The 18,293-nt window shown below is 54.5% G+C and overlaps 1 protein-coding gene across 2 annotated transcripts; it reads right to left on the reverse strand.

Moving 5' to 3' along the window:
• Positions 1-5,402: 5,402 nt before the first annotated feature.
• SLC20A1 (solute carrier family 20 member 1) lies at positions 5,403-17,938 on the reverse strand. 2 transcript variants are annotated; one of them, XM_077133699.1, is made up of 10 exons: positions 17,750-17,938; positions 16,805-17,360; positions 16,351-16,491; positions 16,103-16,188; positions 13,165-13,261; positions 11,028-11,147; positions 8,066-8,942; positions 7,459-7,644; positions 7,009-7,093; positions 5,403-6,199 (listed from the first exon to the last, which is right to left on the reverse strand). In XM_077133699.1, exons 2-10 carry the CDS (start codon positions 17,127-17,129, stop codon positions 6,038-6,040), a joined length of 2,079 nt encoding a protein of 692 aa, XP_076989814.1. In that variant the 5' UTR covers positions 17,130-17,360; positions 17,750-17,938; the 3' UTR covers positions 5,403-6,037. The 2 variants fall into 2 exon arrangements, with proteins under 2 accessions (XP_076989814.1, XP_076989813.1); XM_077133698.1 differs by lacking the exon at positions 17,750-17,938 and having other exon boundaries at positions 16,805-17,495.
• Positions 17,939-18,293: the final 355 nt, after the last annotated feature.

Raw genomic sequence — 18,293 nt, forward strand, 5'->3', positions numbered from 1 at the left:
AAGTCCAGGGTATGGGGCAAAACTGCTATTGCATGCTATGAGCTATGTTCAAAAGGAAACCATCAGCACTACCACAGCAACAGCAGAGGTAAATAATGGAGTGAGGGACAAGAGTTTAGAGGAGGTTTAGATTTCTTATTTGGTGAGGGTGTGTTTATTGGTTTTCCATCTCTTGGGAACAATGAAATTATCTAAAATTGAGAGTGTTGATGGACTGTGGACTTTAGGCCTCTATGTGGTGCCCAATGAATGCAGGTGGCTGAAGGATGCACTGACGGAGTAGGTTGGCCAACAATAGTGTACACTGATGAACGAAGGCTGTGCTGCTACAAAAAGGAACAATGTCCTGAGGCATGCAATGATGTGAGTGAACATGTGGGAAATGTGGTGAGACAGAATAAGCCAGAAACAAAAAAACAACAATGGTATGGTCACCTTTAGAAAATGCTTATAAGAAAACAGGGGCCTAAATTGTAAGCTTTTTGAGCAGATACATTAAGTCCGAAGTGATGATTATTATTTCTGGATTTTGATAGGTTGCTTTATATATAGAACCTGATATTTAGAGATAAGAATGAAACCGAACAGGTTGGGGTTAAGGGAATTCAGTACATAGGGGTAATGAAGACAGTGTCTATATTTTAGAACCACACATACTCTTAGAGACCAATGGAAGAAAGGTTTATTTGGTCTGGAACTGAAATTTTCTGTAGTGTGTAATCTAATTCAACCCATCTGTATAGCTCATTTGAACACAATTGGAACACAGGAGGCACATAATAAGAAAGAGGTCCTTTAATCCTGTATAGATTATTGTAATGCCTGGAAACATCCTAGACTATATTAAACAGATAATCAGAAAGTATTGACAAAGGCCCCTGAGGGAGGGGAGAAAGAATATGGAACTGTTAAATCTTACCATCAGGGAATCCCCTGATACTGTGTCAAACTGTAGGGATACCCAAATCAATAGGCCATGCCTTCGATCAGGAGGCTTACTCTTGTGAAGCTTACGCAGGTAGCAGAGAAGCTTCGACTACCTATAGTCATGCCTAAGAGTTACTTCTGGAGAACCTCTGTTGTTGCTCAGATGTGGCCTCAGTCTCTCTAAGTCCAACTCTGCAAGTGAAATCACTGCCCTCCCCGCTACGTGGGACATGACATCCAGAGGTGAAAGTCTCCCTGGAGACATGGGAGAGGACTCCCAGGGATGAATCCAGACCTGGCACCATGGGATCAACGATTACATCCTGACCAAAAGGGGGGAAAGAAGTGTAATTAATAAAGCATCAGTGGCAGACAGAGTTCAAATAGAGTCGAGAGACTACTCTGGAGCTTGCTCTTACACAAGCTTCAGGTAGACCTTTCTACCTATCATAACCTGCCAACCCCCAACCAGGACCATTCCAGCCAATCCTAAAGAACACCTAAAGCAATTTATAAGATTCCACAAGGGTTCCAGGCACTAGAGTAACTTGCCAGAAACCTACACCCTCCAGAGGGGTCCCTGGTCCAGATAAGTCCTGAAACCTAGCCCAGCCTCTCCAGAACATCAGATAGTTCATCTCCCTACCCCATATTAGTGACAGACCCTTCCAATATGAAAACTTTAGAATTGCCATAGCCCAAGCAACCCCAATGAGAGGGATGGAAAGATCAAAGGTGATGGTGGAATTATACATAGAAGACAGGACTTAACAAATGCATATGAATGCTGAATCATTAAATTGACATCTGTTTTAGTCTCCAGTATTTTAGAGCAGCTAGAAGTAAACACCTAAAATTGTGAAATGCTAACCCATGTCAAAGTCTGAAATATGTTCTACAACTAATTGTGGTGCTGTGCTTGGAAATTTATAGCTTCTTTTGTATATATGTTACTGTTTACAAAAAAAAAGGAAAAAAAAAGTCGATTGTGATGATAAAAAAATATTTAAGCACTCTAGCCTCCTATATTCTGGAGTAGCTAGACGGAAAAATATGAGAGGATGGTATGGTAGCCCATGACAAACGCAGGGATTTGTCCTATAACTACTTAATGAAGAGTGCTTTGAAAACTATTGGCTTTTTATTTCTTTGCTTTGTATATATGTTATACTATGCAATAATAAAAGCTAAAAAAAAAAAGTGAGGGAGACATTGGGCAGGTGCAACAGCTCAGCAGGCCATGCCAGAGATCCGGGTTCAATTCCTAGTGCCTACCCATGCAAACAAAAATAAAATAAAATAAAAAGTAAGGGAGACATTGAGAATTTCTGATATTCTCACAAGCAGTGGGGACAACCAAATCAATAGGCCAAGCCCTCAATCTTGGGGTTTGCCCCTGTGAAACTTATTCCTGCAAAGGAGAAGCTAAGCCTACTTAAAATTATGCCTGAGAGTCACCCCCAGAGGACCTCTTTTGTTGCTCAGAGGTGGCCTCTCTCTCTAAATCAACTCAGCAAGTGAATTCATTGGCCTCCCCTCTACGTGGGACATGACTCCCAGGACTGTAAATCTCCCTGGCAACTTGAGACAGAAAGCCTGGGATGAGCCAGGGCCCAGAATTATGGGATGGAGAAAGCCTTCTTGACCAAAAGGGGGAAGAGCGAAATGAGACAAAATAAAGTGTCAGTGGCTGAGAGATTTCAAACTGAATCAAAAGGTTATCCTGGAGGTTATTCTTAAGCATTATATAGCTATCCCTTTTTAGTTTAAGGTGTATTGAAGAGGCTGAAGGGCAGTGCCTGAAACTGTAGAGCTGTGTTCCAGTAGCCATGTTTCTTGAAGATGATTGTATAATGATATAGCTTTCAGTGTGACTGTGTGATTGTGAAAACCTTGTGTCTGCTGCTCCTTTTATCTACAGTATGGACAGATGAGTAAAAAACATGGGTAAAGAAATACATAATGGGGGAAGGGTAAAATAAATCAGGTAAACTGAAATACTAGTGGTCAACGAGAGGGAGGGTTAGGGGTATGGTATGTGTGAGTTTTTTTCTTTTTTCTTTTTTTCTGGAGTGATGCAAATGTTCTAAGAAATGATCATGGTGATGAATACACAACTATGTGATGATACTATGAGCCACTGACTGTACACCATGTATGAAACGTATGTGTGTGTAAATTTCTCAAGAAAAATATTTTTTTTAATTAATGAAAGCATTTAATAATAAAAATATTTTTTAGGAAAACAAAAAAGATTAAGACATTCCCAGATAAACAGAAGCTCAAGGAGTCTGTCACCACTAGAGCAGCCCGAAAGAGATGCTGAAGAGTTTTGCAGGTCGAAAGAAGAAAAGGACAATGCACAGTAGATCAAAGTTGCCAGAAAAAAAGACCTCTGGTGGAGGTGACGCCCGGGCAAGTAGAATGCCAGTACTGTTGCATTTTTGGTTTCTAACTCCACTTTTTATTTCCTACAGGATCTAAAAGGCAAATGAATGAATTGCAATGAGAAATTAGTGCTCAAAATGAAGCATGTTTTTTGTGACAAGCACTGTGAAAAGGCGGAGGATGGGGGTTGGGGATGGGGGTTGGGGACGCGGTCTGTGTGCTCTGTTGAGTTCATACTGGCACAAAAGCAACTGGATTGTGAGGGCCTTACAGCGTTGCATTCAAGGTCCATGATCACTACGAAGGAAACAGCAGAGGATCTGCCAAGGGCACAGAGCCACAAAGCAGGTGTGGGGCAGTGGGTAGTGGGCGCGCAGTGGGTGCAGGGGTCAGGGGAAGGGGAGCAGACTCACGGTGGGTGCAGGGGTCAGGGGAAGGGGAGCGGGCACGCAGTGGGTGCAGGGGTCAGGGGAAGGGGAGTGTGCAGTGGGTGCAGGGGTCAGGGGAAGGGGAGCAGGCTCACGGTGGGTGCAGTGGTCAGGGGAAGGGGAGCGGGCACGCAGTGGGTGCAGGGGTCAGGGGAAGGGGAGCAGGCTCACGGTGGGTGCAGTGGTCAGGGGAAGGGGAGCGGGCACACAGTGGGTGCAGGGGTCAGGGGAAGGGGAGTGTGCAGTGGGTGCAGTCATGGCACGGTGAGGAGCAAGCACGCAGTGGGTGCAGGCTCCGTCTGGGTGAAGGGAAAGTTCTAGCACTAGAGGAGGTGAGGCACTGCAGTAGTGAGTGGCGGGCTTGCGAGGGGCTGGGGTGGGAAGGCATCTGCTGTACAAGTGTACAATTTAAAAAACAGAAACTCGAGAGATGAGAAATAACATAACCCACATCACAAGATGGGCTCTCAGAATAGAGAAAAGGCTCAAAAGGACATTATTGTGATTAAGAGAAAATGAAGCTTTCTGTTGATGTTAAATGTCTTGAACTCAATTACATGGATGTGTGATTATGTGTGCAATTCGCTCTTGAATGTTCAAAAGGAAGGGGGGGTGGGAGGAAGGAAGAAAAAAAGCTTGTAAACGTGGGAAAATGTTAAAACTGGTGATCTGTACTAGGGGTGCAGCCTTGTTGCAAGTTCTCTGAATGGAGTTTGCAATTGTTCTGTAAACTTGAAATTATTTCAAAATAAAGTTAAAAAAAAATCAAACTGCATATTGAACTCATCAAAATTAAAAAACAGTTAAACAGTGAAGGTGGGAGGTAGGAGGGACTGGGCACAGACACTGAAGACCAGAAGTAAAAATCACTTTCTACTACAGCAAGCCAAGAGCTAACGCCCAAAACGAAAGGGCCACATGGCAACCCAAGCACATCACTTAGTGACAGAGAGGGGGACACCAGAAGGACGGAGCACGTGGGTCCCCAGCCTACCCTGTGACATGGGCCCAGAAGGGCTCTGCGGGGCACCCAGCAAGCACCCCAGGGTCTGCTCCCGACCCTCGGCTCAGGGCACAGGGCCCCGGCCCCTCTGGCCACACGCCTGCTCCTCAAGTCAGTCTCAGGGCCACTTCCAGCAGCCCTGAGGCTGCTCGCGCCACTCTGCACAGCAGAGCACTGAGGCAGTGACCAGTTCTCGCAGCCTGTCCTGTCGCCTGCAAAGGTCACAAGGATTAAATGCAAACACTGCACCTTGTTCTGAGCCTGGCACCACATGGCGAACATGTGCTGAGGTCGCCGTAGTGCACCCAGGGGGGACGGCCCCCGGCCCTCGGAGCAGCCCCCACCTCAGCACCCGAGCCCCGACCCACAGGCCAAAGAGCACCGGACACAAATTGCCCTGGGCAGGGGCCAAGGGCCCAGCGAGAGGGCATGGCAGTGACGTTAAGCCACCCCCACCCACCCCAGACGAGTGACACTCATTTTAGCATTCTTTGTAACAGCAAAAGCTCACAACCCAAGTAAACAAAGTTGTGGTGAAACGAAGCAGCCTGAGTGGAGAGCTGGCAGTGCGGGAGGGCCCGGCACTCAGCTCCCCCACCCTCCAGGACAGCTCAGAGGATTCAACCCAGAAAATAACCACAAAGACCAGGAGAAGCAATTTTTATAAATGGTAAGCTTTTTTTATTCAGTTAGGAGGTAGACAGATGAACACGGAAAGCTGTTCCAGTTAACCTCCGACAACACACACTCCATTTCACTCCACCCCACGCTGCTAGAAATCTTCGAGAAAAACCAAGACTGCCAAAAGGCGTCTTCTTACTTCTCAGCAATAATGGTCGGGGAACTGCTTACAAAGAAGTCACTATTAACACCTTTTCAGTGTCCAAAGAACCCCGTCCCTCTACGAAGTCCCCAGGGGCCAACGTCCCACCCTGCTCGGACTATTCTAGAAGAGGCTGCACGGGAGGCTCCGGGGGATGTTCGGGGCTAACCCCTGGGTGTGTTCGGCAGGAGCTGGGGGAACCAACACGGCAGAGCAGCCAGAGGACAGAGCGGCTGTGGCCTTTCAAGACAACTTCGGATTTTTCTGACAACCGAAGCGTAACGGGTTTGAAGCCTGATAGAAAAAGTGGAGAGATATGTACAGGAATTCACAGCCCAGGAGGAGCAGGGACCTCAGGAGGCACCAGGAAAACCTGGCTCTTTTACACAGCTAATCTTGAGACACGTCGCGTGTAGCACAAAAGCAGTTACAGCACAAGGAGCGCTTCCCTCCCCGGCCGAGCAGGCCTCAGGCCCTGAGGATGGCGTGCTTGAAGACTGCCATGATGGCGGCGCTGACCACTCCCGAGATGGGGACGGTGACAAACCAGGCCATGAAGATGTTGCGGAAGAGGCGCCAGTCGACAGCCTTCTTGGAGCGGAGCCAGCCCACGGACACGACCGAGCCCACCTGCGAGAGAGGGAGGGGGACGTGGCTGCCGGGAGCCGAGCCCTGGAGGCCACGTGGGGAAGACAAACGCCCAACAAAACTACCCACCACCCTGCCAGCTGGGGTGAGACCTAACAGGAGAGAACGTCCTTTCCCCTCTGAGCCACTGGACCTTCCAGCGGACACGCACTAATTTAATGATAAATTAAACTAAAATACGCAATTATTTCAGCTTTAGGTTTCCCAAGGACCCTTCACAAGGAAAGATGCTATCAAACCTGAGGTAGCATCACCCAGAAAGATACTCCGGTAGAAAAAGGAAGACTGTCTCCCTTTGGCTCCACGGTAGGCCCCCTGTGAATTCCCTACAGGAAATCAGCCCCCCGCATTTCCCAGTCCCAAGAGCCCAGACTGAACGCTTCCCAGTTAACAGGCACCGTCCACCCCACGCGACTCGCACAGCCACAACTGGGCAGTGGCTGCCGTTGCCGGGAGGCTCCTGGGAACGGCCGCAGGCTCAGGACAAGTGACTCCTGAGGCCACAACGCGCAGGGGCTTTAGTGAGCTACGCGGAAGTAACAGAGAGAGGCTGGTTCCAGAAGGCATGGTTGCATCAGATAATAGAAAAGGCCTTCCACACCATTTGGGAGAATATACATTCATTGCCTAAAGAGTAAGAGTAAACACAGGAAATTCTAAAATGCAAGGCTCCACATTTGTGTAATCACACGTCCTAAGATTTGTGGATTCCTCAAGACTTCTGCATAAAACCTGCTAAATCCAAGTACCGCAGGAGTAAAAGCACAGAGACCATGCCCACCCATACTCGCCTTGCAGTGCGTCGTGCTGATGGGCAAGCCTACGTTGGATGCAACCACCACCGTGAGAGCAGAGGCCAGCTCGATGCTGAAGCCGCTGTGGGCACATACACAGCTTGTCAACAGTGCTGCACGACGTTTTGTTAACCCAGAGACAAAACCTCCGTGACGGTATGTGCCCGCCCTCCAAGTCGGCCCGGACTCTCCTCCCTGTCCTCTAACATCTACTGCAAAGGCCTTAAGTCCTTCCAGAACCCGCTGCTAAGACCACCTGCACTTTTGCTGCGAAACAGATGGTCACAGGTCTTAGCTCCTGACAAAGACAAAAGCCGATCCGTATCGCGGGAAGTTACCTGGTTAACCACAGAACACTGGGGCTGGACAGATACAGGCCAAAATCGCATCTCCAGGGCACCCCCGCACCCCCCAACGCCCGGGCTCCGGTCACGCCCAAGGACTCGCCTGGAAGGAGTGATGGGCGTCAGGTCTCTCCCCATGGTCTGGATCACGCGCCGCCCCCACACCCAGAGGCCGGTACAGATGCCCAGGCCGCCGTACAGCAGCAGCCAGACCGGCGTGGCGGCCCTGGAGGCAACGTCGCCCGTGTCGTAGACCAGGTACAGCGCGACCAGGGGCCCGATGGCATTGCTGGGGAGACATGGCAGGCTGAGCGCCGGGCAGGCTGATGCGGCGGTCCCTGCGGCTCAGATCTTGAGCCCACCAGAACACGCTGGAACCTGATCCCACAGCCGAGAGCCAGGGCCGCGGCGGCACAAGTGCCAAGGGTCCGCCCTCCCCACGCACGGGTGCCCGGGCAGGGTCTGCAAACCGCACGCTGAGGCGAACGCCCCGGGACAGCGCGCTCCACTCCCGCGCTGCGTCCTGCTGTTACAGCAGAGAGCCCACCTGGGAACCAAGCCGCCCCGCGGAAGGTCAGTGCCCGGCAGGGACCGCCGCGGCCTAGGGGTGAGCTGGGGCATGGACCTGACGTTGCGCCGCGGGCCGGGGGATGGGGGCGGCGGACCTGACGTCATTGCGCCGTGGCCCGGGGGGTGGGGAGGGGGCGGACCTGACGTCGTTACCGCCGTGGGCGAAGGAGCCGAAGCAGGCCGTGAGGATCTGCAGGAACTGGAACAGGAGTGACACCTCGGGCCGGTCCTGGTCACGCCACTCCTCCAGGGAGCCGCCGCTGCCCTTCCGCTCCCCCAGGGCCCCCTCGGCGGTGGCGCCCGGGCCCCCCTCGGCAGCGGCGTGCGCGTCGGCCACGGCATTGCAGTAGCTGCTGTAGCTGTCCATGCGCGCGCGCCGCTTGGTGTCGGCGCCGGGCCAGGTCAGCTTCTCCAGCTCCTCGCCCCGCGGCTCGCCGTCCCGGGCGCGGAGCGTGTCCAGCGGCAGGCCGCAGATGGCCATGGTGTAGGACGTGTAGCTGTTGTTGCGCCGCAGTGGCCGGCCGCCCGAGTCGCCCCTGCAGTCGCCCACCCTGGCCAGGTGCAGCCTGTGCAGCAGCTCCTTGTACAGGCCCGAGTCCTTGTGCACCGTGTGGTACGGGTGGTGGCCGCCGGGGCCCATCGAGCCGCCGACCGCCTGGCTCAACGGGACGAGGTGCCCATCGGGCAGCTGCACGGCACCGGGCCCGGCCAGGGGGGTGGCACCAGCACCCAGCAAGCCGGCCCGGCCGGGTGCCCCCGGCCCCTGCCCGCCCCCCAAGGCGCTGTCCAGGCTCGTCTCCTTCAGGTCGGCGCCGGGGGGCTGCTCGCGTTCCGGGGCCTCCTCCAGACCCCCGAGCTTGAAGGCCACCGTTCTCTCCTCCACCACGGTCTGCAGGGGCCCAGGGCCCCCGTCGCCGCCGGGACCCCCAGGGGGCAGCTCGCAGTCTTCACGGGCCTCCTTCAGGCTGTTTTTTTTCTCCATCAAGGGGCTTTCCGAGGGGCTCGATCTGATCTCTCCTAGGAAATAAGGGCCCCAGCGTTGGTGCTTGACTACACTAACTTGATCCCTTTACCCGACCACCAAAAGCCCCTCTCCAAATAAGAAAATACGAAAACTACAGTGAAAACTACAGGTGATTTCCCTGTATGATTTATCACTGGTGAGCAACTCATCTCAGACATGGGAACAAACCAGCAACGGAGGTCAGCCTACATGGGGCCGGCAAATGCTCTCTGCAAAAGGCCAGACCGTAAGTATTTCAGGTTTTGCAGGGCCTATCCTATACCCCTGTCCCTTTCTCTTTCTACAATGTGTTATTAGCCTAAGAAATCACGACCTCCATGCCACTGTACTCAGTACTGGAAGGCAACTCAAGCATGCAGAAGGCTGAAAGCAACTGAAAATATTTACTACGTCTTTGATCATATTCTTTTTAAAAAACAATCTCCTAAATCTCAGCCCAAAAGTTCAAGCAAAGTACTGCAGCCTAAAGATGACAGTCTCAATTTTCACCTCTAAAAATAAAAGTTTACACCTGAGATGCCTTAGGGTCCCACATGCCGTGACAAGTGGGAATATTTTCTGTTTACCACCCAAAGCTCAGCAGGTCTTTCTGCTGATTCAGGCACCACCCGAGCCCCAGACCCAAGAGGCGTCTAGCAGGGCTGGTCTCAGTTCCTCTCACGCGGAAGAAAAGAATGAGGTCAGGAGTCTGAACGCCTGTTCCCATGACACTCCCAATGAGCACAGCACGCTCACTACCCACTGCAGGGATGCAGCAGGCTCCCTAGCCACTGCAGGGACGGGGCACGCTCGCTATCCACTGCAGGGATGCAGCAGGCTCCCCAGCCACCGGAGGGACGGGACATGCTCCCTAGCCACTGCAGGGATGCAGCAGGCTCCCTAGCCACCGGAGGGACGGGGCACGCTCACTACCCACTGCAGGGATGCAGCAGGCTCCCCAGCCACCGGAGGGACGGGACATGCTCCCTAGCCACTGCAGGGATGCAGCAGGCTCCCTAGCCACCGGAGGGACGGGGCACGCTCACTACCCACTGCAGGGATGCAGCAGGCTCCCCGGCCACCGGAGGGACGGGGCACGCTCCCTAACCACTGCAGGGACGGGGCATGCTCGCTACCCACTGCAGGGACGGGGCACGCTCACTATCCACTGCAGGGATGCAGCAGGCTCCCCAGCCACCGGAGGGACGGGACATGCTCCCTAGCCACTGCAGGGATGCAGCAGGCTCCCCAGCCACCGGAGGGACGGGACATGCTCCCTAGCCACTGCAGGGATGCAGCAGGCTCCCTAGCCACCGGAGGGACGGGGCACGCTCCCTAACCACTGCAGGGACGGGGCATGCTCCCTAGCCACCGCAGGGACGCAGTACGCTCCCCATCACCTCTGCCATCTGCACTGCTCTGGTCCCAGGGAATGAACTTCAAACTGTTCGCCAGCTTTGAATTTGCAGAGACGAAAAGGACAGCAAGATTATTTTAAGAGATCTGTGCTACTAAGGATTGAGTAAGATTTAAATGAGAAACTCATACTAACCAGAACTCGGTCTTAAACTAAACTACAATACTGTGCTGACATAACCTAAATGATGCCTTTACATGCCACCTAAAATGACAACCTATAGAGTACGTGCAGTTCTCAGCATTACCACGTCTAAGGTTAACACACATCAGACTTCACTTTGTCTGAATCTGAGGTCAAACACTGAAAACCCAGGCAAATGCCTCCTCTGCTAACAAGAGCTAACCCTTATCTTTCACGGAGCTATTCTCAAACTTCCCGATTAATATCAGCTACAACTTCTCTGTATTTGTCCATCCTGTCACTGCCAAGTGATCAAGGTACATCAGAAAATTAGGTTAAATGTCCAACTTATCCCTGCAGCATTAGGTCAAATGTTTCTTAGGATGAGGTCTCAGGCAAGCCAATAAGTTCGTAATTTGGACAAGCCTGTGTGCTCAAACTCTCCATTTAAATTGCTTTACTCTGTCAGTTTATCCAAGGTAACTTTACAGGTGGCCAAACAAAAAGAAGCAAACATAGTGTCCGTGGTTGGACTTTCCCACTGAAAGTTGTTACTTACGTTCGATTTTCCTCTTCATCCTGGGACACACAGAGAACCAGACGACAAGGGCACAGAACAGGGCACATCCCACCGAGACGAGAACGGTGCCCCACAGAGGCAGCTTGTCAAAGCCCAGCACTAGGAGATAAAACGGGGCATCTTGAAACACGGGGGGCAGAGCCCCAGGGAAACACGCCAGCCGCCTCCTGCGGGGCTCAGCACCCTGCCCTCCACTGCACTGCTGGCACTGCACAACCCGGCAGCTTCCAACTGGCAAGAAAACCCACGAAACCCACCACTCCGCTTTGCCTTCTCTCCGGCTGTTCGCTTTAGGGTCTGGCTAAGAACGGCCTGTCTGGCTCCCAGCCCCCAACTCAGCTGTCAGCATCGGCCACAAAGGCTTGTTTTAACGCTAAGGGAGGAGCTGCCCAGCAGTCTCAGGTCACGCCGGCCCAGGTCTGGGGAGAAGCTGTCCCGTCCCTTGTACCAGCTTAGGGTGAAATCCCTTAACAAGGCTTCCTCTTTGGAAACAAACTAAGATACAGAAACATGGCTGCTACCCATCAACAGAGAACAGAGGACTGCCTTCCACAGGGGAAAGCCAGTTTACCGGTCAGTTCACTGCCACGCCACCACTGGGGCCTGCCTGCCCCTGCCTCCCCACTCAGGTATCGCCCTCACTGTCAGGCGCCCCGTAACAGGCCCCAGCCTGGATGCAGGCAGAGCACCCCACAATCCCGTTCAGGTGTAAAGGGCACCACAGGGCCGTTCACCTAAGAAGAGCTCAGTTACTTGAGGCTTTTTTGCTTCATTTTGCTTGTTGGGAGTTAAATTACTTATACAGTGGAAATTCTACTGCCCAAAGAAATACTCCTTGATGAACTGGGGTCCCCTTTTCAGACTGAGGTTCTATGACGACTCTAAGTGTTTTCATCTTGAGTTCTGCTTTCAGTTTTGATCACATAGGTAAAATATACATGAAATTTAATCAATCTCTATCACAATTTACATCTAAGCCCAAAACTCAAAGAAGGGGAAACAAAAGGAGTGTGTTTCTTTCTGTTAACCCACAAAGGAAAGAACAAAATATCTGCGTTCCCATTTTCGAAAATAATTGGAATTGAGGTTTCTAATTTCACTGAAGTTCGAGTTTTGGGATCGGCACGAAGGGCCCGATGGGAGACGGAGCGTGTGAACTCCTTCACGTGCCCCATCTGGTGGGATCACGTCTCACCAAACTGTCCGCTCTCCTTCCTGATTCTCCCAAGAATAAAGATGAGATTAAAAATATTTGTCACTTTTGGTCAGTGACTTATTGCTTAATAAAGGCTTAAGAAGTAAGTCAACCTGTTAGTTTCAAATAGAATACATTTAGTGGGCCTCCGTCAACATGAAAAACCCAGGATGTTTGCAAACGGGGTGCATCACACAGAGGCAGGGCAGGCGTGTGACGTATTCTTCCCTGGGGGACACGGGGAAAAGACCGAAGCACTGACCAGGGACCAGGCCAAGAGCCTAGAGGGTAAAGGTGAACTGGGCAAGGCACAGGCCCCATCCTGCCTGACGAGGAGCCAGTGACCTGCGGTCAGCACCGGCCACTACGACTTAATGCATGTCTTGTTCCAACATAAAAGTCATCAGCGTTCATTCTTTCACATTCTGAAAAATTACTTTTCCTCTCAGCTGCGTCAGTTCTTCTTCCGAGTGCACTGAGACCAGATGTCAAACATCCCAACTCTTCTCACTCAAGCAGCTTCGGGGAGCAAACTTAGTACTTAGAGACAAGAGGAGCTCCATTCGGGAGAGAAAAATGAGAAAATCCAGCAAATGAGCGCTAAGTGACTAATTCCTGAGGACCAGCCCAGCTAGCGGCTCCTCTAGGAGCTCAGAGAGAAGGGAGGGAGGGCGTACAATCGGTGGTTCCTGGGAAGACTAGGGAGGAAAGGTCTGGAGTGATTTAGAATCTGAGCAGGTCTCGGCTGAAAGCTCTCTAGGCTAACAGCACACCCAGCCTGCCGCCTTCTGAAATGGGCGCAGGCCGGCCACCTTCTAGGAGATTTCAGCCCTGTAAAGCAAAAAGGGGCAAATTGGGCATTTAATGCAAGCTTTGTAAACAACTTTAAATGCACTTTTAAATATTTTAACATTTACTTACATGGCGCTCCAGTATACATGATGGAAAATAAGTTTATTCCAACTGTGCAGGCATAGAAAATCGGCAAAGCTCGCAAACCATTAGGGACGGGATCAGCCTGTGAAAACATCGGGAAGACAAGCACCTTAAATGCTGTGGAAGTTCAACCATTTCCACAAAACCACGGGACCGGGCAGTCCAGGAATCGCAGAAGCAGCTACCTTCCTCCCGTGCTAGTTTTTCCAAGTCCGACTACTCTGCTCCTGGAGCCTCATCTCCCCGGCTGAGCCCTGCACCCCTACCTGGAGCTCAGGTTTACGTGGGTGTGTCTGAGTTTTCGATAACTTTTTTTTTGGGGGGGGTGGGGAGCGGAGGGCGCTATTCTAATAACTGGGCAGTCCATCGGGTCCTGAAAAGCGGCATTCTCAAGCGCTCTGGAGCCCAGGTGTGCCCCGAGGTGTTCAGCACCTCACCATGCCAGGAACAGGCCATTGCTCACCTGCTTTACACCATCACGGATTTCTTAAAGATAACCCCCACCTCATTCAGCATCCGACAAACACACTATCAGGGTTTATCAAAGTGCAAGGGTAGAAATCAACTGTGGCCCCGCTCATGCATCCACTCTGGACTAAGACAAGACTCTCCCGGTCAGAGCTGGCAGGTGCCCCAGCACAGAACAACGGCGTGCACCACGGGGGAAAACAAAGGAGGACAACAGGGCGGGGATGGAGGGAGCCAGGGCAGGAGTGGCTGAGCAGACACGAACGAAGGTCGTAACCCAACAGGCCGCACCCAGAAGGAGGGTGGAGAAAGCCACCTGGCCACGCAGGTGCGGAGTGCCCCAAAAGCGATCAGCAAAACCAGCGGTGCTTAAGGAACAGTGTGGAGGCTGGTGTGTCTGGAAATGGGGAGCCCACTTACAACAAATGTGCATTAAGGCAGGACAGTCAGCTCCGAGGATGAGGACGCAGTGCCGGACACACACACGGGCAGCTCGACTCGAAAGGTGTCAGGCTGGAGGGTCAATGTAACCTTGACCCCAATTCCAACAAAAACCATTGGGGGAAGGGAACAGAGGGAACTACCCTACATCGGTTCTAAAGCTTCCAACAAGAACAGTCCATGCTTTGGGGACATCACGGTTTAAGGCCAATGAAGCAGGAACGTGCCAATACAGTGACGGCCCCGCTCAGGGACACAGAGACACTGTCTGCCTGAGCGCCCCAACTGTGCCACGGGGCCTCAAAAACATCCTTCTCAACAGGTTTTCAGAGACTGATTTATCTAACAAACCAAACTGCAGCAGGCTAGAGTGGAGAGAAGCAGCGCAGCAGTGGTGTTCTGTCTAGCCCAACGAACAGCTGCCTAGAGAAAAAGGCGTGTGGTGAAGGGTCTGCCCTTCGCTCCCCGCAGCTCCTCATTCTTCCCAAGAGGCAGAACCGTCTCTGAAGTTCCTCCTGCCAGAGACCCACCAAACACTTCTAACTCTGCAGGAGTGTAGCCCCTGCGTCCACACACGTGGGCAGGAAGTGGCATTGGGCCCACCGGCTACCAGACGCCCCTTTCCACACTGGACGTCCAGGGAGCTCTGCTCTAAGTGGGTCCCTGTGCCGGGTGGACGAGCTGCCCTAGAGCTACCAAGACCCGTCCTCCTAGACTCGAAATCTAAATATGCAAAGAAAACGGTCCCCTCTGCCCTCTGTTTAACACCACATCCCTTTACAGAGAAGCCTCAGCTTCTTTCCCACCAGATAACCCAACATTCAGAACCGAAATTTGTAATGAAGTCATTTAAATCTCCAAAATGAAATCTATAAAACATCCTAATTGTGGCAGCCAGGACCCCACCCAGCCTATGGATGTTTTCTAGACGTTAAAACCTAACAGTGGCCACGAATATTTATTTACTCAGCACCTAAAACTCATCCACTACTGAGGATCTGTGGGGGGCGGGCCCTCAGTGTTTTAAATAAATGGCTGTTTCAGGCTCAGCCCTGCCAGCTAAGAAGCACCTCACTCCCCTGGCGCGGGCGGTACGCACTCCGCAGATGGGGTTCTGAGCACCTCAGTGCGGAGGCCACACCGCCCAGCAGACCCTGGCAGCAACACAGAAAGGGAACTGGGCGGTTCCTGGGGCCGGGACGTGTGGGGCACTGTGGTTCAAGCACTGTCTCACATGCCCGTTTTGGGGCGCAGGACTGCGGGAGGTGCCGATCACAGTGGCGTGACAGTAAAACAGTGACACCAACAAACCCTTGGCTCTCATCTACTCTGAGTCGAGCTCCTGCGCTCAGGCACAGACGTGTCCATGGGCCCCAGCACACAGCCCCTGGGGTCAGGCACCCCCCTCACCCACACACCTGCATTTAAGAGCATCTTTAAACTAACAATGGACCACTGAGTGCCATCCACCTAACAAAAAGGACAAATTTGTTTCCCGACAAAAATGCTTTTATTTTTGAATTTTTCTATAGCAACTCTGCCCAATGCCAGCAAAACCAAGTCTGCATTTATCTGAACCAGCACCAGGCTTCTCGATAAAACTCACCCATTATTGGGCCCCTCAGAAGGATCCTCAGATGGACGGGAAAGAACACAGCGGCCTGGGCCTCTGTGCTGGGAGGCGGCCGCCCCCTCTCTATGAGCGGCAGGGCACGGAAGGTGTGACTGCGGCGCTCACACTCACGCTGCTCTCAGTATCCCAGAGCCGCACTGCCATCCTCAGTAAGGGCCTGCTTTCTTCCCTCCCATCCCTCCCGTTTCTTGGCACACCCTGACACTCCTCGTTTGTTTTTTCCTTTCTGACCACCTTCCCGGGACCTGAAAGCTGGCTGCTCTGGGAACTCCACAAGGCAAGAGGGGCTCAGGGCATCCATTCGGTTAATTTCCCAAGCCACACACCTACCAGGCAAGAAGCGGCTGACCTTCTAGGGTCCCAGCAGGGAAGAAAGGTTACCTTTCGCAGGATGAGTGCGCGGACAAGGAAGAATAAAACTCCAGACGTAATGCCAGAAAGCAGCGGAGAGACGAACCAAGACAGCACTGGAAAGAAGCATGTTAAAAAAATGTCAACTACATAACCAAGAACTAAATATCACTGTAAATTTCAATTCTGTCTTGAAGACCTTTCCATCCATCCCTCCATCTTACACGCCTTACAACGCCCCGGCAACAGAACAGACAAAACACACGAACTAAACATACCGATTTTTATCAGTTCCGACCACTTGACACCCTCCTGCCCCTTTGCCACAAGAGAGAATCCAATGGTGGCTCCGACGATACAGTGAGTCCCGGAAATGGGAAGCTTCAGGAAGGAAGCTACCAGCTGCCACACGGCCGAACCTGAAGGGCGGGGCAGCACAGTGAGCCCTCGCCCAGCCCCCACATGCCCTTTGCACTGCCCAGTCTGGCCCCCTGCCCTCAACTGGGCCCCCACACTCTGGTCAGCACAAGCTCCCGCTCTCACCTGCATCCAGCCCCTCCCCCGCCACTGCCCAGGCCCCTGACATCCCCCTCGCAGCCCCTTGTGCTCTCACCAGTCTGGCCGCGTCCTCCCCGTCGCCAGCCCAGTCCCCTGCCTTCACCCAACCCTCGCCCGTCCCCCTGACCTCCCGCTCGCCAGCACCCGGCCCGCACCCTCGCCAGCCGGCCTTACCGAACATGGCGCTGACCGAGCCAGCCATGAGCAGCTCCTGCCTGGAGCTGTACCTCTCCACGTCGATCAGGCCCGTGCGGATGGTCTCGCTCACTTTGGCCCCCAGCAGGACCGAGCCCACCGTCTCGAAGATGCTGGCAAGGACGCAGGCCTGCCGCAGGGTCACCACGCCCGAGCCCACGGCCGTGCCAAACGAGTTGGCCACGTCGTTGGCGCCCACGGAAAAGGCCAGCACGAAGGCGATGAGGAAGCCCAAAACCAGCATCCACAAGTAGGGGGTCAGCGGGCCCGCGGGGGCCAGCAGCGTGGCCGTGGTGGGCGCCATGCTCCGGGCTGCGGTACCAGGCTCAGGGCGCGCGAGCCGCGGCGTGGACACTGGACATGAGGCACGCGCGGCTCCGATAAACAGGGGGCTGTGGACGTGGACGCGCCGCCACCCGGGTGGGCGCCGCTATTCGCCGCCGGCGGGCCTCGGGGGTCCACGGGTTCTCGGGCCGTGCGGGGCTGAGCGCACAGAGGAGGCCATGGCGCGGGAGAGAAAGGCCGCAGGCTCGCCCTACGGGCCGGAGAGACGACGATAGCGGTGCGCCCCTGGCTTCTGCGCTGACCCCGGTCCCGAGTAGCCCCTCACCCTCGCACACCAGAGTCCCCGCGCCGCCCCCGGCCGCCGAGGCCCTCCCCGCTGGCACCGGAAAAGCGCTGTTCCCGCGCGCGCCACCCGGGACCGCCAAAAAAGCGCGCGGGCGGGCGGGATGGGGAAGGGGCAAGAGCGCGAGGCTCAGGGCCGCCGGGGCGGGGGGAGAGTGAGGGGAGGGGGGAGGGCGGAGGGGGGCGGCGGGGGAGGGGGGAGGGGAAAGAGGGCAGGGACGCCCGCACCGCGCCCCCGGTCACCTCGCGCCGGGCCGGGCGAGAAGGGAGAGCCCCCGAGGATGCGCCGCCGCTCACCGGGGACCAGGCGCCGGGCGGGGACGACGAGGCGAGTCGCGGCAGCGCGCGGGGTGCGCGAGCGGACGGTCCGCGTAGGAGCCGCGCGACCGCCGGGAGGTTGCGCGTCCCTCAATGGCGCAGAGACGGAGCCGACAGCGCCCCAACAACCACCCCTCCACTGCGCGCAGCCCGCGCCTTTTATAGCGGCCGCGCGGCGCCCCGCATGACCCGCGCGCCCGTGACGCACACACGCCGCCCGGCGACGAGACGCGCGTGCCCAGCGGCTGCGCTCATTGGCCCGTGCCGCGGCCCCGCCCCCGGGGAGCGCGCCCACGCGGGAGACGGTCGGGGCCCCGCGTGCGAAGTGGCCGCGCAGGCGGCGCGGGGCCCCGGGCGCGCGTCCCCTCTCGGCCTGTCCGCGCGCCGCGGCCGTCCCCGCCTCTGGAAGTCGCCCAGGCCCGGCTGCCGACCGTATCCGCCCCGGAGGGGCCTCACCGTAAAGCCCGGCCCTCGAGGACGCCGCGAGGGCCGGCTGCGGGGCCGGGGGCGGAGGTTTCAGGCC

The sequence above is a fragment of the Tamandua tetradactyla genome, chromosome 17 (genome assembly GCF_023851605.1).
Source record: "Tamandua tetradactyla isolate mTamTet1 chromosome 17, mTamTet1.pri, whole genome shotgun sequence".
NCBI classification, from domain to species: Eukaryota; Metazoa; Chordata; class Mammalia; order Pilosa; family Myrmecophagidae; genus Tamandua; species Tamandua tetradactyla.

What these genes read in the sequence shown, in the direction of transcription:
- SLC20A1 (XM_077133699.1), bottom strand. Translation starts at nt 17,129, where the DNA reads ATGGCGCCCACCACGGCCACGCTGCTGGCCCCCGCGGGCCCGCTGACC. An exon ending in GATGAAGAGGAAAATCGAAC is followed by an intron (nt 8,943 to 11,027) that starts GTAAGTAACAAC and finishes CTTATTTCCTAG; the next exon opens with GAGAGATCAGATCGAGCCCC. An exon ending in TCAGCACGACGCACTGCAAG is followed by an intron (nt 6,200 to 7,008) that starts GCGAGTATGGGT and finishes CCTCTCTCGCAG; the next exon opens with GTGGGCTCGGTCGTGTCCGT.